At 39.5% G+C, this 24,404-nt stretch overlaps 1 protein-coding gene and 1 long non-coding RNA gene across 2 annotated transcripts in view; one reads left to right on the top strand and one right to left on the bottom strand.

Moving 5' to 3' along the window:
• The window catches only part of LOC131189490 (uncharacterized), a 28,930-nt gene extending 21,256 nt beyond the window's left edge, over nt 1-7,674 (top strand). The window contains exon 4 of the long non-coding RNA XR_009153057.1: nt 5,805-7,674. This is a non-coding gene — a long non-coding RNA (uncharacterized LOC131189490). The remainder of the gene's footprint in view (nt 1-5,804) is intronic.
• The window catches only part of SUSD3 (sushi domain containing 3), a 61,456-nt gene that overhangs the window by 26,158 nt on the left and 10,894 nt on the right, over nt 1-24,404 (bottom strand). Inside the window, exon 2 of the mRNA XM_058165577.1 lies at nt 4,557-4,745. Within this exon, the coding sequence (XP_058021560.1) occupies nt 4,557-4,745 (189 nt within the window). The remainder of the gene's footprint in view (nt 1-4,556; nt 4,746-24,404) is intronic.

The following is a 24,404-nucleotide window of genomic DNA, read 5'->3' as shown; positions in this document are numbered from 1 at the left end:
AGTTTTGGTCTTTTTGCACTGCATTTTTACTGTAGCTGGAAGTCACTTCTACCTGTTCTAACATACACCAGCAGAACATGGATGCTAACCTCACAATCAATACAAATGCTACAAAAGTAGCACAAAGAGCCGTGGAAAGGTACATGCTCAGCATCACAAGACAAGACAGAAAAACCTGCACATGGATAAGAGAACAAACGAAAATATACGATGCCATCAAAAGAGTAAAAGAACTGAAATGGAAATGGGCTGGTCACATAGCAAGAAGAACTGATGGGAGGTGGAATATGGCAGTCATAGACTGGATCCCACGATAAAAGAGCATCCACAAAAGAGACCTAAAACAATGTGGAGTGACGACATCAGTTAGTATTGCAGGCCCAACTGGGAAAGGAAACCTTATTGCTTGGAAACATGCAGCAGAGGCCTTCATCCTGCAGTGGATAGACAATGGTTGGAATGGAGATGATGAAGCCATTGGTAGGACAGAAATCAAATGCATACATACAGCAAGGTCAGATTGCGCAATCAGTATTATAGGGCTAAGGTTAGAGTATGGTATGACTGAGCCTTGTTATTAAGGCCCAATGTACCAGTAGAGAGCTCAATGCCAATATCTCAAGTCACTTGGTCATGTGGTTTTTCTCCATGCTTCCGCGGCTAATTTGTCTTCACTGGTAAGAGAAGAATGGAAGGAGGAAGGAACCTCAGATCCTTTGCTTTCTCTTCAGAGGATTGCTTCAGAAGATGGTCCTGAAACTCCAGCTAGTGTAGAACATAGCTTTGGTTGGAGCAGAGCAGTCAGAACATCCAACATCACTAATGTGTCAGTTGTATGATTACCAGTGAGGTCCTGAACTCAACCGCAAAGGCTGGTTGTTGTTTTTTTAATTTGCATTTATATCCCGCCCTTCTCTGAAGACTCAGGGCGGCTTACACTATGTTAGAAATAGTATTCATCCTATTTGTATATTTATATACAAAGTCAACTTATTGCCCCCAACAATCTGGGTCCTCATTTTATCTACCTTATAAAGGATGGAAGGCTGAGTCAACCTTGGGCCTGGTGGGACTTGAACCTGCAGTAATTGCAGGCAGCTGTGTTAATAACAGACTGTCTTACCAGTCTGAGCCACAGAGGCCCAGTTTTAATATTTAAAGCCTTAAAACTGATTGGGATCAAGTTCACCTTCATTCCTGTTGATCTTATTCCATTTTCAGGAATGGAAATCCTTCTTACCTTCTTTTCTTTGACGTCAGTTAAGCCAATTAATGCAAGGTCTATCTAGACCCGTTCCAGTCCGGCTTCCGACCCGGGTACAGCACGGAGACAGCTTTGGTCGCATTGGTGGATGATCTCTGGAGGGCCAGGGACAGGGGTTATTCCTCTGCCCTGGTCCTATTAGACCTCTCAGCGGCTTTTGATACCATTGACCATGGTATCCTGCTGCGCCGGTTGGGGGGATTGGGAGTGGGAGGCACCGTATATCGGTGGTTCTCCTCCTATCTCTCTGACCGGTCACAGACGGTGTTGACAGGGGGGCAGAGGTCGACCGCGAGGGACCTCACTTGTGGGGTGCCGCAGGGGTCGATTCTCTCGCCCCTTCTGTTCAACATCTATATGAAGCCGTTGGGTGAGATCATCAGTGGCTTTGGGGTGAGATACCAGCTGTACGCTGATGACACCCAGCTGTACTTCTCCACCCCAGGCCACCCCAATGAAGCTGTTGAAGTGCTGTCCCGGTGCGTGGAAGCCGTACGGGTCTGGATGGGGAGAAACAGGCTCAAGCTTAATCACTCCAAGACGGAGTGGCTGTGGATGCCGGCACCCCGATTCAGTCAGCTGCAGCCGCGGCTGACTGTTGGAGGCGAGTTATTGGCCCCAAAGGATAGGGTGCGCAACTTAGGTGTCCTCCTGGATGAACGGCTGTCGTTTGAAGATCATTTGACGGCCGTCTCCAGGGGGGCCTTCCACCAGGTTCGCCTGGTTCGGCAGTTGCGCCCCTTCCTTGATCGGGATGCCTTGTGCACGGTCACTCATGCGCTCGTTACCTCTCGCTTGGATTATTGTAATGCTCTCTACATGGGGCTCCCCTTGAAGTGCACTCGGAGGCTTCAGTTAGTCCAGAATGCAGCTGCGCGGGTGATAGAGGGAGCTCCGCGTAGCTCCCATATAACACCGCTCCTGCGCAGACTGCACTGGCTGCCTGTGGCCTTTCGAGTGCACTTTAAGGTGCTGGTTACGACCTTTAAAGCGCTCCATGGCTTAGGGCCTGGGTACTTACGGGACCGCCTGCTGTTACCACATGCCTCCCACCGACCCGTACGCTCTCACAGAGAGGGACTTCTCAGGGTGCCGTCCGCCAAGCAATGTCGGCTGGCGGCCCCCAGGGGAAGGTCCTTCTCTGTGGGGGCTCCCACACTCTGGAACGAACTTCCCCCGGGTTTACGCCAAATACCTGACCTTCGGACATTCCGTCGCGAACTGAAGACACATCTTTTTATTTGCACGGGGCTGTCTTAAATTGAATTTTATCTTTTATCAATTTTTAAACGGGGTTTTTAGTATGGAAATTTTTAAATTTTAGGCTAATTTAAATAAGTTTTTTAAATGGTATTTTAATCTGTATATTGTATTGTTTTACCTTGCCTGTACACCGCCCTGAGTCCTTCGGGAGAAGGGTGGTATAAAAATCAAATAAATAAAATAAATAAAATAAATAAAAATAAAGTGGGACCACACACCACCCTATGGAATGCAGTGCCCTGGGGCTGATTCATTCCCAGCTTTTCTGTGAAAGCTCTAAACTCCTATTTGTTTTTCCTCAAGACTTTTCCTAAATGGGATTCTATTGTTCTCTTTTGGTTTCAGCTCCACACAAGGCTCAGTTTTAATACTGTGGCAGAATGTTTGCGGGCTTTATTAATATCTTTTATTATGCTCTTTATAGTGTTTTGATTTTATTAGTATAAGATGCCTTGAGAAGACTCTTGTCCTTTAGGATTGCCTGGAAATATTCTAAACATATTTAATATATATATTCTTTATTTTTAACATAACTTTTTATCTCTAGAATAGTTAAATGAAGTGGAAACCACAGATAAAAAGGCAGAACAGAATTTCAGCATGGCTGTTTATCATCCTATTAAAATCACAAAAAATGGCATAGTTGAAGAATTTATTTGACTGCACTTGATTAACTGGAATTAACTGGGTTAGGTTGGAGGAAAAGCAGAAAAAGCTGTAGCAGCATTTGGGAGACTAATATACTTCTTAACTGGGGTGAAATGTAAAATTTGTTACTACCAGTTCTGTGGGCGTGGCTTGGTGGTGGTAGAGGTAATGTGACTGGATGGGCGTGGCCAACTTTTTTTTTTAACTTTTAAAAGCATTTTTTCTACAACCTCTTTAGCCGAAGAGGTTGTAGAAAAAATGCTTTTAAAAGCCTCTGACGATCCCAGCTGAGCCATGCGATCATCAGAGGGTTTTTGGTTTTTTTTACTTTTAAAAGCATTTTTTCGGCCGAAGAAAAAATGCTTCTAAAAGTAAAAAAAAAAAAAACCTCTGATGATCACACGGCTCAGCTGGGCATGGTGGGGGGGGGGGCAGGAATTTTTGCTACCGGTTCTCCAAACCACCTGCTGCCATCGCTACCGGATTGGGTGATCCAGTCCAAACCGGGAGCATTTCACCCCTGTTCTTAACACATTAACTTTCATAGAGTTAGGTGCAGCTCACTGACTGAATGGCCTATAATCCACCAAAACCAATCAGAAACATAGTAAATTATTGTGTGATTTTTGTGGTTTTTATGATGCTGACACCCATTTTCCAGGAAACTTACAGGAACATAGGCTTACACACAATTTTAGAAGTGCTGCGGTCTGACTTACTTTGCTAGCATGAATCTATAATCACTTTTCTGTTTTTCTGTATTATAAACAACAGCCTAACTGTATTCTTTATTTTTTTTTATTTTTTTACAACTACCCCTTTTCATCAACACATTTAGAATTTAAAACTGAACATTTATCTGAGCTGGAATGTTTTGAGCAAATATATGTATTTCAGATAGCAAGATGGATGATATTAATTAATTAATTAAATATCAAGCCAGACTTAAAGAAGCAGAAATGAAATAAATGAAAAAGTATTTTTAATTGAATTTCATCTTTAAAAAAACAACAAAAAACCAGTGGCATTTCTATTCAGCATCAAATTTTTCTTTGGTACTAGTCAGCAATCTCTGAAAATGAATAGAATTGCAAAGTCCAAAATCTGCTCTTCCATCCTGCAACTGTTATCATCAATTTTTACAGTAGTATAGATCAGGGGTCTCCAACCTTGGCAACTTTAAGCCTGGCGGACTTCAACTCCCAGAAAGCCCCAGCTAGTAAAGCTGGCTAGGGAATTCTGGAAGTTGAAGTCCTCCAGGCTTAAAATTGCCAAGGTTGGAGACCCCTGGTATAGATCACCTACATGTCAGAGAGAGACTCTGAAAATTGTACAAATCATTTAGCAGGGAGAGGGAAATGGGGGAAAAAACCCCACTTACGTATACATGAAGGAGTGTCAGCTGTCCATTGTGTAGCATTTTCTTTCCAAATGCATGTGACAACTCCGTGTCCAATCAGCTGGTGCTCTTCAGAACAACTAAATGTAATTACAGAGCCAATAGTGGTACCATTTCCATAGATTATCTGTGATGAGCCAAGATGAGGGGGGAATATCTGGCTGCACTGTCCTATTCAAAAGGGAAGAATAAAAGCAGTTGTTTTATTTTTATCACCATGTATTTTGGACAGAAATGCATTTAGCATGAATGTATCTGAATATCTTCATGAGATTAAAAACAATTGAGATGAAATGAGTTAGCATCTGGTATAGAACTGTGGGAAAGAGTTATGCTAAGAACTTAAAAGAATGGACTTAATGATAAATTGTGCACCAAAAGCCCTCTAAATTTGTGACATCCTTAAAGATGAAACGAAAAATATCCAGAAATGCAAAAAAGCAAAAGAAGGCAAAACGGCTGTTTGCTGATAGTGGAAAATAGTTGGAGAAAGGTGGAAAATAAAAAGGCAGCACAAATAGAAGAAAATTTACCCAACAAAATGTTGATATCTAGAGATGGTAACCATCTTTAAAGCGCTCCATGGCATAGGGCCGGGTTACTTACGGGACCGCCTACTGCTACCGAATACCTCTCACCGACCCGTCCGCTCCCACAGAGAGGGACTCCTCAGGGTGCCGTCAGCTAGGCAATGTCGTCTGGCGACACCCAGGGGAAGGGCCTTCTCTGTGGGGGCTCCCACCCTCTGGAACGAACTCCCCCCAGGACTTCGTCAACTTCCGGACCTCCGAACCTTCCGTCGCGAGCTTAAAACACATTTATTCATCTGCGCAGGACTGGATTAGATTTTAAATTTATATTGGTTTTAAATGGGTTTTATTATTTATATTGTTTTTTAATAATTTGGCCTTGTAGAATAAGTTTTTTAATTGTTATTTATTTATTATTCATATTATCATATTATTTTAGTCTGTATTTATATGTGCTTTTTACTTGCCTGTGAACCGCCCTGAGTCCCTTGGGAGATAGGGCGGTATATAAATGTGAATAATAATAATAATAATAATAATAATAATAATAATAATAATAATAATAATAATAATAATAATAATAATAATAAGCAAAAGGAAACAAGAAATCACTCAGTTTATGTCTAAATAAGTAAAGAATTGGAGGATAACAATTAGATGGGAGATATAAACAGATGTATTTTTTTTAAAAAAATTACAGAAATAGAAGAAAAGAAGATGAGTATAATAAAAGGCAAAGGAATCAAACCCGTACTGATGAAAGAAAATATAATCAGAACTGAGATGGTGAGAACTGCATAAAAAACAACAACAATCCAAATCCATTACAGGGTTAAATTTCCATGGCCAAGCAAGACAGTTGTTAAGTGCATTTTGCCCCATTTTACAACCTTTCTTGCCTCAGCTGTTAAGTGAATCACTGCAGTTGTTAAGTTAGTAACATGGTTGTTAAGTGAGTGTGGCTTCCCTATGGTGGAAAGTCACAAAAGGTGATGACATGACTGGGACGCTGCAACCACACAGGCCAGTTGCCAAGTGTCCAATTTTGATCCTGTCACCATGAGGATGCTGCAACAGTCATAAGTGTGAAAAATGGTTGTAGGTCCCTTTTTCCAGTGCGGTTGTAACTTTGAACGGTCACTAAACAACTGGTTGTAAGTCAAGGACTACCTGTATATACATAAATGTTTGACCACAGAACTAGAGCCAGACATTTTGGGAAATTAAGCTAAAGGACCCTAGAAGCTGCAGGAGTTGACGGAATAGCAGTGGAAGCTTTAAGTCTTCCACAATAATGCAATTAAAGTGCTATTATGTATTTTGTGAGTAAATATGAAAAACACAACGGTAGCCAACAGACTAGAAAATATCAATTGATACTGTAATTTACCCAAAAAGATAACATTGGTAAAGAATGCTAAGACTACTGAACGACTATGTTTATCTCACATCCTTGCAAGAGAATGCTCAAGATTTCGCCATTCAACTTTCAACCATACACAGAGAGAATTTCGCAGTGTATAAACTGAATTCAGAAGAGGGAGAGGCACCTTGGATTACCTTCCTAAAATATTGACTGGCAACTGCCCAGCTTTTGTTGAAATATGGGTGGCTGCTGGCTATATAATGTTTTAAATAACTAAATAAGTTGAATAGTGGAAAAGAAGGGGAATTCCCAAAATACATTTATTTTTAAAACGAAAACCATAAAACTAAAATAAAACCCAGTAATTTAATCATCCCACTCTACCCTCAGTAAAATGCAGCCTTGTTGGTCTTTTGAAAGCTGTAAGAGTGGGGCATGCTGAATCACACAACTATACACACACTTATAGTATATGCAGAACACATTGTGAGAAAAGCTGAATTTGCAGAAATAGAAATGTTTCTGGGAAAAGCACCAATAATCTCAGATATGTTAATTACTCAATATAATGGCTAGAAGGGAGAAAAAAAATTAAGGAATTGCCTATTAAAGCTGAAAGAATGGAGTACTAAAGTTGGTCTGCTACTCATTAAAAGACACAACTATGGTGGAAGACTAAGAGGTTCCCCTGCTATTTCGTCAACTCCTGCAGTCTTTTAGGTAGAATGTAGTCTGAAATTGTGGGGTATAAGGGTTGTTTCCTGGGGGCAAAGAAAAAGTTGAAATGGAATGTCTGGTAGGCAGGAAGTGCGTGGGCGAACCCACTCTAGCAATTCACAGAGAATATCTAATAGTTATTCAGATAGTTCCTTTAGTCTGGCAAGATTCCGTTTGTATGCAAACAACAATAAAGAACTGTAAGTAACTCCACATGTCATTCTTGGTTCTTTGAGCTACAATTATAGAGCTGAAGTGAAATTTATTCAGCTAATATATAAGGAGTACTTCACAGGCTTGAAATATGCTGTATAAATGCTAAATGGTGGCATTACAGTTCCAAAGATGACAAGAAATTTCCAAACTCTGTATCTTACCCAAAACAAACTAATAGGGTATTAAGTACATTGCTGACAAGTCCTGAGAATCTCAAACTTTGCTCCCTCTTCATCACCTAGAAACCTAGCTCCATATTTGAGATGTCTGTTTCATTAGACTAAGTATTCTCATGTTTGAATTATTACTTCATTTCTAGCTCGAATGAAGACTAATTTAATGAAATAATTTTGCCTTCATTTGTAATAATTTAACACTTCATATTACTATATATTAAACCAAAATGTACCGATTGACTAAATATATGGAGGGAAGTTCAATAGAGATCCGAAAATGCTTTCTAATGTTCCCTTAAAAAGTTCCCAATTTTCTAAGAATAATATTTAAAGAATATTATTGTCTTGTTGTTAGTTGGAAGTCGTGTCCGACCCATTGCGACCCCATGGACAATGTTCCTCCAGGCCTTCCTGTCCTCTACCATCCTCTGGAGTCCATTTAAGCTCACGCCTACTGCTTCAGTGACTCCATCCAGCCACCTCATTCTCTGTCATCCCATTCTTCTTTTATCCTCAACAATTTTACCAATATTGTTGTAATTTAGTGTAATGTCTATGGAGATTCTCACTCATCCAGGTCATGGTTGTCCCAAAGGTGCTTTTTCAAGAGACAACTGGACTTTCTGGTTTTTCTTTGAAGACATTTCGCTTCTCGTCCAAGAAGCTTCCCCACCATCCAGTCAGAGCTGAAGTAGATTATCATTGGGATAATTTAGTTTAAGTATGGCTTCTCTTTCATTAAGAAATATGACAAGTGAAGTCCAATGTCCTGCCAGGAGGATTGTCCTGCCAGGACATTGGAAGTCAAGCATGGCAACTGAAAGGAAAAAGACCAAATATTAGACACATTAACAAAAGTCATACCATCAGGAGAAAATATGCTTACTATATAGTTACCAAATCCTTGAGTTTAAAGGTCTTCCTAGCACTGTGACATTTCCCTTTGGTTTAGGATTTATTTGAATAGTATTTTCTTTTCTACAACCATCTAGATCAAGTTTTAATGTCTGTGGCTCAACCCTCTTCAGTCTTAGTGGTGTTCAGGTTTCCAACTGAGGCATAATATCTTCCCCACCAGAATCATAAAAATAAAAGATGGCTGTAGGAAATTCATTCCACTGGTAGATGGAGATGTAACAAGAGTTCCATTACGCCTGACTTATTTTGAGGCTTAAAGAAGCCCCCATATTCTTCTTTTTATTTTAACTTGAAAAGAATGCTTATCAATAAAATTGATGAGAGTTGAGAGAATGCCCCCACCACCCTGGACTTTAGGACAGGGAACCTAAAATCAAGATACAATTAAAAATGTCCTTCCATGACCTGTTTCCTACCAGAAAAGTTATTCAACCCCCGGTATGTAAAAAGACCGCAGAAACATAACTTGCTCTGTGCTACCATCAATGACTGCACTGTTGGCAAAAGTGGCAGCAATTAGTTTAATTGGAGGCCTGCAGGATGTTGTCCACCAAATTATTGTCTCTCCTGTAACAGAAAAGGACAGTTTGTGTGACTGTGCTATAAACAATACAATCAACTAACTTCTGGGAGACAAATGTGCATATACTTTGATGCAATCAGATTCTATAATCAATGAAGATCACAGCCTACAATAATTAGGGGAAAATATCCAAGAGTGCACATAAAAGTTTTCTTTGGCAAATTTGCTTGTATCGTTTCCTTCTTCAGTTGTAGATGAGCTGCTTCTTGGGTTCAGACTATTAGCCAGGGATGTGATAAGAAGCAAGAGTGCCAGCACAGCTCAAAGTAAAATAAAGAATGGCAGGGGATAGGATAGAAAGAAAAGGTAGACAGAATTGTCACATCCAGGCTGTTACAAATTGTTCAGGCAGATGAGCTGCAAAGTGCCATGGCTATCAAGGACCAGAACTGCTACTAGATCACACCTGGCTCCAACCTTCTCAAAGCTTCAGCTTTCTCAGCAGATTTCATCCATACCTACTTGCCCTTGGTCCTTTCCCTTCCCACAGCCCAGCCTCATTTCCTGCAATTTCCCTATCTAAATGCTTAAATTACTCAGCTGAGCAGGACTCACTTTCTGATGGAAAGTAATTGTCCTAGACCAGGGGTCTGCAAACTTGGCTCTTTTAAGACTTGTGGACTTCAACTCCCAGAGTTCAGAAGTCCACAAGTCTTAAAAGAGCCAAGTTTGCAGACCCCTGGTCTAGACTCATGACAGCAAAAATAAAACCCTCAGATATGATCTGTCTGATTAGCTGCTTATTGGAGTTAAAGAAGGGCAGGATTGGGAAATTATGTTGAAAAGTATAGGTTTCTTTTAAACCTATAGAAAAATGCAGGGCATATTCTTCAAGAATTATTTTTCTCAATCAAAGAGAGAGACTGAGCTCTCTCTGTATGGAGAACAATTTAACAGATCAGAGGAAAGGACTCCACTCTGAAGCCTGAAACACTGACCCTGTCTAGCCCACGAGACCCAGTGAAGCAGTTCGTATTTCAACTGGATTTGGTTCCCTACCTCTGCCTCCAAATCCTAGAACAGAGGACTCTCAGGCAGTGTCCCTGGGAAGGAAGGAATTTCTTCCCTCTCCGTAAAGCAATATTCTAACCACTTTCCCACTTAGGAGGAAGAAACAAAATAAACCACCATAAAAGGAATAAGTTTCACTTTTTAAAAGTGAATCTACTGAAAACTGAAGCTAGAGCTACAGTCTGAAGCAAAATTAGGAAGTTCTAAATGCAACTGAATAGAATGGGGATGACATATGTAAAGGCAAGGTAAGGCAAGGTAATCTGTTTTTAATGTGGTGAATGTAGAAAATTCTGTTTCTCAAGAATTACTTAAATCCAGATGCAAACAGAATCCACACAAGGCTGGTGGAAGACATTTTCTGCCTGAGATGCAAGACAAAATGCCACCACCGCTCCTAATTCTATGTACAAAAACTGAATATCTTCTGACTTCTACTTCAGGACTAAGGACAGGCCATTTCCCGACACTCAAAGTAACACACAAGCTTATGGAATGACAAAGCTACCTAAGAGGCTGGCATGCATAGCTTTGCCTTCTAAAGGGAGAGAAATTAATGTGGGACTCTCCCAGAGGTGGATTTCAAAATTTTTTATTACCGGTACTGTGGGTGTGGCCTGGTGGGCGTGGCTTGGTGGTCATGGCAGGGGAAGGATACTGTAAAATCCCCATTTCCTCCACACTCCAGGGTAAGAATACTGCAAAATCCCCATTTCCTCCTGATTAGCTGGGACTCAGGAGGCAGAGAATAGATGGGGGTGAGGCCAGTCAGAGGTGGTATTTACCGGTTCACTGAACAACTCAAAATTTTCCGCTAGTGGTTTTCTAGAACTGGTCAGAACCTGCTGGAACCCACTTCTGGACTCTTCCACCCTTCAAAACTGCCATAAGAGGGGCTGCTTCATTCTGACTAATGGAGGATGGGTTGTGCTTTTACCATAGTGCAGATGGGGATGAGTGTTCAGGAGTGAGCAAGCAGAAGAAATAACAGAAGCAGTGTGAAACATTTCTTAGGATGGGAATCAGAAAGGTGTTTTGTTTTCAGTTATTAAACGCTGCACAAAAAAACCTCATACTTTGGAGATTTAGAGTCAGTGTCATCTGTGGGTGTGATAGCAATGGCAGGGCTTTGATAACATCACTTTGTCTTTCAGCCTCTGAAAAAAAGCCGTTTCAAGACACATTAAATTGTTATGGGATTACTGAAATTGAAAGGTATACAGGGGTCAGGGTAGGGGCAAAACAAAGAATATGTTAATATTTCTCCCCATGCTGTTTGTTTGCTTTTATTTGTATCCCACATATATTATTTTTACAAATAACTGAAGGCGATAAATGTATCCAACGCACCTTCCTCCTCCTCTTTTCCCCACTACAACAACAACCCTGTGTGGTGAACTGGTCTGACAGAGACTTGGTCTTGGCCCCAAATCACCCTGCTGTCTTTCACAGTTAAGGCGGGACTTGAACTCACAATCTCCCATTTTCCAGCCTGGGGATTTAACCACTAGACCAAACTGGTGAAATCTCTCACTTTCTGAACTTGTTTTCTCCTTGAGGGAACAGAGCAAGATGGGGGGGGGGGGAGAGAGAGAGAGATCGATGAACTAGAGATCGATGAACTACCAACAGCTACCATTTGAGGTTCTAGGGAAGTCCACCTCTCCTTATGGCTCTATTTTTCTCAAGGAAAAAAACGAAACATATATTGAAGAAAGCTGTATTTCTTATTATCACTATGCACTTTGACTACAAGATATGAACCATCTTGTCACTAGAAATACAACCATGTATACCTATAAACACAGTATACTGTACATATAAAACAAAAATAATTAAACAATGGATGGAAATAGCAATTAAATTTGAAAGCTGCAAGCTCCAGAAACAAGTGCCCAGGACAGGCCAAAACATACCTTGGGGATCGGAACAACTTAAAAAACTAACAGGACAGCAGAAGAGGGAAATGTAAGAGGCCCAAGAGAATAAGAAGCCTCATGTGATACTACCAAAATAACAAGATAGGCTTAAGGGGTTTCCCTAGGGAGATTAATCCATAGTGGCGAGGGGGGAATACCCTTGAAAAAGCACAGTCCTTTGTAATTAACTAACAAGGGATGTATGGAAAGAGGCCCTGCTTCAGAGACAATGGCTTTGAGGTCTGAAGCACTTTATTGCTTAAAACAGCATTTTACATTAGGTCTGGAAGCTGAGAGAAGATAATTCAGTCTTAGAATAATCTGATCAAATGTCCAGCCTGATCAGCATCTCAGCTGCTGTAATTTGTACTTAACTCAGGGTTTGGGGCCCTTTTCAAGCACAGCATCAAACAGAGGCCTTCGCTAGTTGAATAAAGAGCATTACCTGCCACAAAGCCCGAGTCCCAAATAACCACATGGAATTCATACAAGGGATAGGCAGCATGGCGTTCCATTTCACCTGTCGTGCATCAAGCTGCTTTGTTTAAAAATATATTGTTTTAATTAGCGATCTCTATTGATCTGCTTTGTATTGAACATGTAGCCCATTTCAGAGGTGGGTTCCAGCAGGTTCTGACCAGTTCTGGAGAAACGGTAGTGGAAATTTTGAGTAGTTCAGAGAACTGGTAAATACCACCTCTGACCGTCCCCGTCCCCATCTACTGTCTGCCTCCTGAGTTCCAGTTGATCCGAGAGGAAATGGGGATTTTGCAGTAACCTTTCCCTGGAGTGGGGAGGGAATGGGAATTTTACAGTATCCTTCCCCTGCCATGCCCACCAAACCACGCCCACTAAGCCATGCCACACCCACCAAGCCACACCCACAGAACCAGTAGTAAAAAAATTTAAAACCCACCACTGCCCCATTTGTATATTATGTTTTGGCTAGGATACCGAATTTATGAAAGATTTGGATAAGCTAGAGGAGATTCAGAGAAGCATGTGGTGATGAGGAGCTAGTTAGGCCTTAAAAATCCTAACAAAAGGAAGCAGCAGGTGAAGCTAAGCAGGATCACATCAGATACCTGTACAATTAGCACAGGGGCACCCCAAAGCTGTGTGCTCTCCCCACTTCTCTTCTCTCTGTATACCAATGACTGCATCTCCAACGATCCATCTGTTAAGCTACTGAAGTTCGCAGATGACATAACAGTGATCGGTCTCATTCGAGACAATGACGAATCCGCATATAGATGAGAGGTCGAACAACTATCCTCGTGGGGCGACTGAAACAATCTGGAACTGAACACACTCAAAACCGTAGAAATGATGGTAGACTTTAGGAGAAACCCTTCCATACTTCCACCTCTCACAATATTAGACAACACAGTATCAACAGTAGAAACCTTCAAATTTCTAGGTTCTATCATATCGCAAGATCTCAAATGGACAGCTAACATCAAAAACATCATCAAAAAAGGACAACAAAGAATGTTCTTTCTACGCCAACTCAGAAAGCTCAAACTGCCGAAGGAGCTGCTGATCAAGTTCTACAGAGGAATTATTGAGTCTGTCATTTGCACCTCTATAACTGTCTGGTTTGGTTCTGCAACCCAACAAGAAAGACACAGACTTCAGAGGATAATTAGAACTGCAGAAAAAATAATTGCTACCAACCTGCCTTCCATTGAGGACCTGTATACTGCACGAATCAAGAAGAGGGCCGTGAAAATATTTACAGATCCCTCACATCCAGGACATAAACTGTTTCTACTCCTACCCTCAAAACGTCGCTATAGAGCACTGCACACCAGAACAACTAGACACAAGAACAGTTTTTTCCCGAAGGCCACCACTCGCTAAACAAATAATTCCCTCAACACTGTCAAACTATTTACTAAATCTGCACTACTATTAATCTTCTCATCGTTTCCATCACCAATCTCTTTCCACTTATGACTGTATGACTGTAACTTTGTTGCTGGTAATCCTTATGATTTATATTGATATTGATTGTTCCTGATTACTTATTTGTACCCTATGATTATCATTAAGTGTTGTATCATTAAGTATTAAATTGTACCCTATGACCATCATTTGTGTTGTAAATGTTGTACCTTGATGAAGGTATCTTTTCTTTTATGTACACTGAGAGCATATGCACCAAGACAAATTCCTTGTGTGTCCAATCACACTTGGCCAATAAAAATTCTATTCTATTCTATTCTATTCTATTCTATTCTATTCTATTCTATTCTATTCTATTCTATTCTATTCTATTCTAAAACAAGAAGTAACTGGGAATGTTTAGCTAAAAAAAATTGAGGGGGGAGAGTAGTGAGAACCCTCTTTAAATCCCTGAAAGTGTATCACACAAAACCAAGTCAAGATCTTCTACTCTCTCATTGAACAGTGCAGGGTATAGAATAATAAATTTCCAATTGTAAAAGCAATTCAACAGTGGAATTTATTATCCAATGAGGTGGTGAACTCTCTTCAATGGATGCGTTTAGGAAGAGCTGATACAGAGACTTTAATTTGGTTTTCTGCACTTAACAGGCATGTTGATTCAATGGCTTTCAAGTTCTCTTCCAACTTTATGATTCTGTCATTCTGTAAAATAAAAAGAACTGAAACCATGCTCTGGCACTTATTTACACCTTACAGCCTGGGAGTCTGAAAAGAGTTGTGGTTTCTAGAAGAAATCAACTAACGAAAGTTAATGTAACTCCTAAAATAGTCACAATCTTTTTCAGGCTATTTTAAAGAAATTGGCCTATTTGAAATAGAAGCAGAGCAGTGCTGTATGGTTCTCACACTAGGCTTAAATGCTTCCTCTGAATCATTTTCAAAGCATTCCCACCAGTAGTGTTTTGTCACAGGTTCTGCTCTCTGTGGCATCCATTTGGCAAGACCATGAATAGTCTGTACCAGTGGTGGGTTGCCCCTGGTTTGGACCGGTTCTTGCAAACTGGTAGCAAACTGGGGGAGGCTCCTCCCACCGACCCCAACGTTATCAGGCATGCGCAGAAGCAAGTACGCATGGGTGATCGCCCTGCGAAAGTAAAGGTAAGTAGAACCCACCCCTGGTCTGTACCATTTCCACAGGGCACTTACCACTCCTCCTAAAGATCCTCCTAAAATTCAATACAAAGATATCCCCTCTGTAACTTAAGCCAATCCTGAAGGGAGGGAAGGAAGGGGAAGGATCTGGCTTTGCACACTTGCGACTTCTTAAGTGTTTAAGAAAGTCCCTGCGCTCCATGGTCTGACTCCAGGAGAGATTTGCACTCTGCCTTAGAATCAAAGTATACAAAAATTTTGCAAATGCTTTTTATTGTACCTTTATGTTACTTTCTAACTACAATAGATGTGTTCCAGTAGCTATGTTTTCTCATTTATTTCAGTGCCAGATTTGATTAAATAAATTATTTATTTAATTATTTGATTAAATAAATTATTATTTGATCTGTAAATTATTGAGTCCTCTCAATATTTTGAGAATTGGCCAGATTTTAAAAAAATTACAGCTCTTCTTCAAAGATAGCAACGAAAGCCTTATATCAACACATTCAGCACCAATCCTGCAAACAGTGATTCCCAATGCCTCAGATAAATACAGAGACAATCCAATTAAAAGAAACTAAAGGTGCTGTATGTTCCACTTTGACTGTTATTTTCTAGTTAAAAATAGGCAGTAATGAAAATTGCCAGAATAAGCACAGCATTTGCAAATGTGAATTACTCATGGAAAAGGTGTAAAGTGTTCTCTTTATTTTATTTTGTAATTAACATTGATCAGCATGTTCTTCACTCTGATTTTTGCTGCATTGCCACCAAGGATAATTTTATAATACCATATCCTGCCTCACATTCTATGAAAAAGTAAATCGAAAGAAGATAAAGTCTGAAATGTCTGTATTTCAAACAGGAAGTCTAAAAGAGAGTAAGCCTGAAAATAAATTTGAAAGAAACAAGGATATTGGTTTCTTGCTTTAAAAATGTAGACCTAATTTGGGAACTGAGATATTTACTCCACATTAATTCACCAAGTTTTAGTTGCTATAAAAACTGGATGCCTCTCTGAGTAAATACCTTGGATAAGAGTAAAGAAGGAGGGGCTGAAAGGATGGTAATTGATCTCATTCCTCCTAAATTAGTTATAACTTGTCATCCATTCATACAAGCAGAGCTCACAGAATATCTGTGTCAATGCACAAGAATGGCATGGATCAGAATGGAGTGATATAAAATCAGCAGGAGCTGCACAGAGAAACTAATTTTCTTCCATTCTCTTGCAGACTGTTTATGCAAATTTTTATTTATTTACTTATCTACTGCATATAGATATCTGCAGATGGTTACAAAGAATAGTAATTATTGCTGGAACAGATACTTCAGATCTTAGCATTTGACTGATGAGGCACAGTATTTATTTATTTTATTTATTTAAATTTTTTAAAGTCTTTCTGCTAAATACATTATTTTGCTGTCTCAGGTTATAAAACATTCCAACTTTTTCTTCAATTATCTAGATGTTTCTGCAACACTCATTGGCAAGGAATCATGGTGATTGCTATTCCTGTCATTTATTTCCAACATCTGGAAATCAAACAGCTGCCTGCTTTGCTTTTTAGATTTTAAGATTCACCTCCACACGTTGCTGCTTCGCTAGTAACATGTATAATAAAGGACTCCTAAGAAAGATGTGGCTTCAGTTCAGAAACTGTAGAAACCTTTTGTATTCTCACCTAGGCAGACCTCACCTAGGCAGCTCCATGCTTAAGTAGGGGAAAAGTAGCAGGAGGGCCACTCAGTGCCATGAGCTGCTGGCTCTGTTGCAACCTGATGGCAAGCCCATTGATTAGATTGAAAATCTTCTGAGCAATCTATAGTTTTAGTGTAATTGGTAAAGAAAAATGTTTCCAGAACTGGCATTCGGCAGTAATATAAGGTGGTAATCATTAAAAAAATGAGCTCTATTAAGGACCACTAAGTGGGCTGAGAGTTTATCTTCCTAGGAATTGAAAGTTTCAGTGCAGCTACTAACTATCAATGAGAGTTCAAGCAGATTCCTCAGCACAGAGGGAGAGTGTGAGAGAGAGACAGATGCCAGTCTGATGTAGTCAGCAAGACTGCTCTATAACCTTTCTCTGATTCTCCAGAAATGTTTCTTTGCAGTTTAGGTGTCTGTTTTTCTCCTTTTTCCTCATTGTCTCTGGAGATTCTCAGTCATCCAGGTCATGGTTGTCCCAAAGATGCCTTTTTTTCAAGAGGCAACTGGACTTTCTGGTTTTTTCTTTGAAGATGTTCCACTTCTCTTCCAAGAAGCTTCTTCAGCTCTGAAGAAGCTTCTTGGGTGAGCTGAAGAAGTTTCTTGGATGGGAAGCAGAATGTCTTCAAAGCAAAACCAGAAAGTCCAGTTGCCTCTTGAAAAAGCATCTTTGGGACCTTTTTCCTCAATGTGAGTTAAGATTCATGTAGAACTTTGCTAAAGCTTTTGCACTATTTTAAAACTTCAAGTGCTGGTTTTTAGTAAATAAGTATTCCTTATCTATAACAATTATTCTATTGCATGGCAAGGAAGTCTTTTTCCACAACAGGTAACATTTATTTTCCCTACTTCATTAAGTTCATTAAGACCAAGAACAAGGACCACTATGGAACTGTATAATGTTGCTATATGATACAACATCATGGAATGGGGCATGATTTCTAACCCCACTTCCCAATTTTCAAGATTTCCATTTCTTGCTATTTTAAGCATACTTTATTAATTTTCCCACTAGAAACCAAAAACCAATTGCACCACCAACTTCCAGAAATTTACCACGAGAATTTTAGCAGCTTGATTCTGAAAATTAAAAACAAACAAACAAACAAACAAGAGAGGAGGGGTTATCTGAGGTCTGCTGAACAATGTCATCTCCCTGCTCTGCAATCTTTTCCACTTCCTGCCCTGGAAAAAAAAAACAACCCTTAAGAAGTTTGTCTTCATGTTGTCAGGATCTGGCATTTCACTGAGGCAGGGAAAGTGTGTCATGAAAAATAAGCTAACCACATTCATGCAAGAAATTATCATCCCCATCCTAAGAATTTCACCTAATGTTCTTGTCCTCCTTTGAAAAAACAAACAGGAACAATGGCCAAAGTTTCTTTCAAAGGGAAAAAAGTGCTGAACAGTCAATTAACACCAAAGAATTGGCAAATGGCTGACTGTGAATGGGCAATGCTGCCCAAAAGCAGCACATTGTTCACCAAATAGCACTATTAAATCAGGCCTAGGAATGCTAGAGAATTAGTCCAATTCTCCTAGAGTTTGCTCAGTAACTACTAAACTCAGTAACTACTAAATATGTACAGTAGTGGCCAAAATTATGGAAACCTTTTGGGAAAAGTATATTTTCTAAAACTAGCTAATAACACCACTTTTGAGGAATAATGGTAGAATTAAACAAGTTGGAATGGTGTAAAGTCGGGACTGCTCGGTAACCACTCCCGAAGGGAAAGGGTAAGGAAAGAGGAGTAAAGAAGGAAGAAAGTAGGTAGGCAGGTAGGTAGGTAGGAAAGAAGGGAGGGAGAAGAAAGGATAGGAGGAGAAGAAGAAGGAGAAGATAGAGGGTTAGAAAGGATGGTAGTGAGAAGTGGGAAAGAGGTGGGGAAGTAGGAAAGCGAGGAGAAGGATGGTGGGGAAAGTCGATGAAGGATGAGAAGGGTAGAAAGGATTAAGGGAGGGAGTGGCAGTCGAGCAGCCCTGATGGAGTATAATTTGAGTATAGGATCGATTGTTGGATAAGTGATTGTATTGTACACTGGTCAAATTGTGGGAATTATTATGGAAAATAATTTTTTTTTCTGTGAAACCATTTTTTTTGGGGGGGGGGTTTACCATAAAATTATATATCAGTGGAAAGATAATTTTATCAATAATGTAATGCAATAACTTTTATGAAGGATTTGCTTTTAGAATAGCAGTTACAGTATAAAGAAGAAAAGTGAAACACGAGATATACAAACATTATCACATCAGTTAATACTTAGTGGGGTAACCTTTAGCATGAATTATGGCCTTACAACATCTTCCCATGGAGTGAACCAAGTCTGCAGCTGTTATAATGTGAAACCAAGATTGAATGATTGCTTCTATTAACTGGGTTTTATTGCAGGGTCAGTTCTGACCAATAAGTTTCTTTAGTCGGCTCCATAGATTTTCAATTGGGTTAAGGTCTGGGCTATTCCCAGGCCATTCCAGAAGTGGAATATGATTATCTTGAAACTCCAAAAAAAAAAAAAGATGTTATTAGCCATCAAATCTCAAAAATACACTTCCCCAAAAGATTTCCATAATTTTAGCCACTACTGTAAGGTAGGCTAATACTGTGCCACAGAACTGGTTCTCAGTGCCAAAGGTCTTACCTTAAATGGGGGCAAAAGGAGGGAGGGATTCCTTTTGCAAGGTTTCCCTTTGTTTTTGGCTTTTATGATTGTCGCAGCATCAAATAAGTAACAGAATGAGAAATTAGTGAGCGAAAGGCATGGGCCTTTTGAGAAATCAGTAACCAAAAGGACGTGCAAATTCTGTACCATCTCAGCAAAATGTTTTCCTTTTTGGCATGGCCCTTTGTCTTCCTTTACACTAGTCCTCACCCCGTGCAGCTGCCAATCTTTTTATTCATTTTTATTTAACCCATCTACAAACTGCCTCTTATTTTAAGCAAAACTGCCTCTTATTTTAAGCAAAACTTCAAAAGAACTCATCTTAAATGCAGAAGAAAAGTGGGGCAGCCACTGCTGCTATAGCCTGGAGGCTGAAAAACCTGAGCCCAAAGTACTCCTTGAGAGTCAAATTGGTGTAGTGGTTAAGGCATGAAGCTAGAAAGTGAAAGACTTCTAGTACCGCCTTAAGCATGAAATCAACTGGGTGACTTTCATGCTCTTTCAGTCTAGGAAGCAGGCAAGGCAAACTACTTCTGAAATCTTGCCACGAAAACTGCAGGGACTAGTCCGTGCACTAAAGGACACTATTGGGAGCTCGGGGTTGAAAAGAGGGCCTTTGGTGCTTTCTGAGCTTGGCTGTTTTCTTGCAGATGTTTCATTACCCAAATTAGGTAACATCAACAATGCTAGGACTAATTTATGCAGTTGCAAGAAGTCAACAATTCCTGAAACGCACACTCGCACTCCTTAGCCACAAAAAGCCTTGCTGCAACTTTCTGCCTGGAGATTTAATATTAATCCATTTAATGATAAGCACTAGTCTAAAAAGGAAGAGAAGGTAGTTTGGTGCTTTGGATCCTGCTTCACAGATTTTGGTTCAGGAACAACATTGCATGTTGAAAGGATCAGCTGAAGGTGATATGAAAGGCTGCCAGAGGTTCTGGAAATCTGCTACCAGCAGGGGTGAAATCCAGCAGGTTCTGCAGAACCGGTAATGGAAATTTTAAGTAGTTTGGAGAACTGGCAAATACCACCTCTGATTGGCCCCAGAGTGGGGTGGGAATGGGGATTTTGCAGTATCCTTCCCCTGGAGTTGGGTGGGAATGGAGATTTTGCAGTATCCTTCCCCTGCCATGCCTACCTAGACACACCCACCAAGCTACGCCCACAGAACTGGTAGTAAAAAATTTTGGATTTCACCACTGGGATAAAGTAAAGATATAAAATAGTTAATATAAAGATGTTTCCTAGGTTTCTAACTCTCTAAAGTCCTAATATATAACAAAAGGGAGTCCTCCCTCTTTAGATCATAATTATTGGATTTCTGCAGAAGACTGTGGGATTAGTTGGTATTGTGATACCTAGCTTGTTTAGGACTCCATCGGTAATTGCTATAAGAAATACTTCCCTTGCTCTGAATAAGATTCATATATTTTTACAGTCATTTGCACATTTGCAGAACCTGACCGGGTTTTTAATCTCATATCATATTTTAGTCTCATATGCTAGCCAGGAAGTGGTTCCTGATGGAGTGGAATTGCTAAAAGAGAAACAAAGTAAAGGTAACTGAAACAAGAGGAGAATTTATTTATTTATTTATTTAGAAGATTTATATGGCCGCCCACTCACTAACAGTAACTCTGGGCAGCTTGGATTGGAATTAGCTGCTCTAAGCAATCACGAAGAAAAATAGGAGGTGGGCTACAAATCTACTGCTCATGAAGAAAAAAGCAAACCAGGAGAACCTATGGTTCAGTCCTAATCATTATTCTCCACCAGGTGCACAAATAACCTATCTTTTGTTAAATATGTGCAGCCAACCATGGCACAGCTACAGACAAGCAAATAGTATACTAGAGTCATTCGCTAGAAGCCGTATTTTCTGCTGGAAGGAACAATACCTGTAAAAAGTTATTTCTCGTGTGCCCATAATCAAGCTGGTATATTATCTCTGTATAATATTCAGTATGTCTGACAATCATAAAGGAGATCTATGAAAAGTATCACCACCCTAAAACAAACAAACAAACAAACAAACAAACAAACAAACAAACTCTTTCCACTTGCAAGGCATCTAACTTTTTCATAAAAATTCTAATGTTATCCTGTAACATCTTGAATCAAATCTCAATAGGAAAAAACTTTTCACAGTGAATCTTTCATTAGATCAGCATTAATGTGTATAGAATATTAAAGTTCCAGAAGTTCTTCAGGTGTTTCTCTTCTGTAGAAGAAGAAATTTCATCCATAGAGAACCCATTCGCTAATAAACAACAGGCAGCGTTATGCTGGGGAACGTGATTGTTTACATCATTTATTATTTGGAATCAATTTCAAACAGATCCAGATTTTACGTAAGACTGTCTTTGCCTTCTTTCTTAGAATTAATCTAAAATTTTAACTGCAGCGTACAAAAAGTTAAAAGAAATATAAGGAAAAAAAAGAAAGCAGAAAAAGAAAGAAAACATAGAAGTATGGATTTCATTCTTCTTTTCCATCCCTCTTTGAACCCTGAATCTATAAATTTTCTTTTTTTTCTTTTCTTTTTATTACGATTTTCTTTTTTTCATAACAATAGTGCATATTCAACAGAACTGTGACATTATTGTATATTTCGGATCTACCTTCATAGTTTCTATATACATTATACGCATCTAATCATCAAAAGCCTTATATATATTTTATTTTCTATTTCTATTGATTGTCCATATGTACCAATTTTCCCAGACCGCATAGTATTCTGAATCTTCTTTTCCTTGTAATTCTAAGGTAAGCCTATCCATTTCTGCGCAATCATATACTTTTTGGATAATCAGACTCTCTGGTGGTATGCTACGGTGTTTCCAATATTGCGCAAACGCAATCCTCGCCGCTGTTAGTATATGCAAAGTCAAATATCTTTTTTTTAATCAAGTTTTATCTTAAGCATTTCCAAGAGAAATGTTTCTGGGTTCAGCTCAATTTGGCATTTTGTTATATCCTGTAACCATCTTTGTATCTTGACCCAGTAGTTTTTCGCTTCGGGGCACATGCACCAGAGATGAAAGGACTTAGGTTCGGGTACATTTTGGCCAGCCTAGCTGGCGCTAGGTGCCAGGGATAAAGCATTTTATATTGATTTTCCTTGTAAGCAGTAGATTTGGTTAGTTTTAAGTTTTTATTTCAGATTATTTCTCAGTTATCCAAATCTCGTCTTGCTGGACTGGCTTGAATTTTTAATTTTTTTTAATTGATTTTATGGGTTTTAAATTTTATTAGTTTTACAGGGTTGATATTGTATTTTAAATGGGGCCAATTGAATAAGTTTTTTAATGTTTGTTTTTAGCATTGTATGTGTTGTTTTTGTATTTTACTGTGGCTGTAAACCACCCTGAGTCCTTCGGGAGAAGGGCGGTATACAAATTAAATTATTATTATTATTATTGTTATTGTTGTTGTTATTATTATTATTATTATTATTATTATTATTATTATTATTATTATTATTATTATTATTATCATCATCTATATTGTGCCCTATATTCTTTGCCCATGCAATCATCGGCTCTTTCACCACCTCTTCCATTCTATCAAACTCTAATAGGTAATTGTTTAATTTAGATATTAATTTTCCTTCCGGGCCTATCAATAATTTGTCTAGTTGTTTTGATTCTGTATCAATTCCAAATTCTTCCATGTCTTTCTTATATCTGGATTGCAATTGTAAATATGGCCACCAATCTATAGTTATTCCCTGTTCCTTTAGTGTCTGAATATTTTTGAGTTTCCCTGTTTGTCTAATATTTCTGAGTATCTTGGCATCTTACTTATGTCTAATGTGTTGGGGTGGATCATCACCTCCATAGTGAGAATCCATAAATTTTCTAAACAAAACTATCATTTCTTCAACATCAGCTATAAATATTACCTTTTTTTTCTTAACAACAGGAAAACTTCATTGCAGTACAACACTAGAAATGTGTCTTTCCAATATTTAGGATTAACCTTGATTTTGCACTTTCTGTGTCTTCCTCTGTAATGAGATATTCAACATCTTCTTTAGCTACAGCTAAAAATGGCATCATCTACATTTTTAAAATGCTTAATGTTTGATACAACATTATCAAACATTGATAATGTTATCAATGCTATCAACTCTTCCAATCCTGCAACACTTTTGTCCGTGATGGCGAAACTATGGCACGTGTGCCGGAAGTGGCACGTAGAGCCATCTCTCTGGGCACGTGAGCCATTGCTCGTTGCTCTTCTGGGTTCTGACACACTGGCCAGCTGGTCTTCATGAGCGCGGGGACCCATGCATCGGCCACCTGGTCTTCCAATTTTGGTGGCACATACGTGCACAACTAGTTGGCTGGTGTGCATGCAAGTACTGGAAACTGGAAGATCATTTTCCCAGTGCACGCATTCACACTGGGCAGCTTCCCTACGGAACTAGCTGGCTGGTGTGCATGCAAGTGCCGGAAACCAGAAGATCATTTTCCCAGCACACGCATGCACACTGGGCAGCTTCCCTTACGGTGTCTGGCATATGCATGCATAGTCCCGTTTCAGCACTCAGTGCCGAAAAGGTTCGCCAACACTGACTTAGATTCACTGTACAATTTAAAAAGATGCAGGGACAATATTTATCCTGGTCTCACTCCTTGATTCACTCTCTTTTTCCAGATTCAGCTCTTACAGCTGCTTCTTGCTCACGATATAGATTCCTCAGAGGAATAATCCAGTTTTCTGGCACAATCAATATTTCCACTATGTTCTACATCCTGGCATTATCTAAACAATCAAGGGCCTTAAGGGATACATTTAAGCAAAGGTGAACCTATTGCAAAGCTGCAAGTGACTAGATTTCTGTACCTAAAGAAAGAGATCGAGATACAGATTAGATGGGCAAAGCGTTCAGTTGAGGTACAAATAAAGCATCTCTTCTCAAATCATTAAAGCAGCTGCACTTTTAGAA

The sequence above is a fragment of the Ahaetulla prasina genome, chromosome 2 (genome assembly GCF_028640845.1).
Source record: "Ahaetulla prasina isolate Xishuangbanna chromosome 2, ASM2864084v1, whole genome shotgun sequence".
Taxonomy (NCBI): Eukaryota; Metazoa; Chordata; class Lepidosauria; order Squamata; family Colubridae; genus Ahaetulla; species Ahaetulla prasina.
This window is presented reverse-complemented; position numbering and strand designations above follow the sequence as displayed.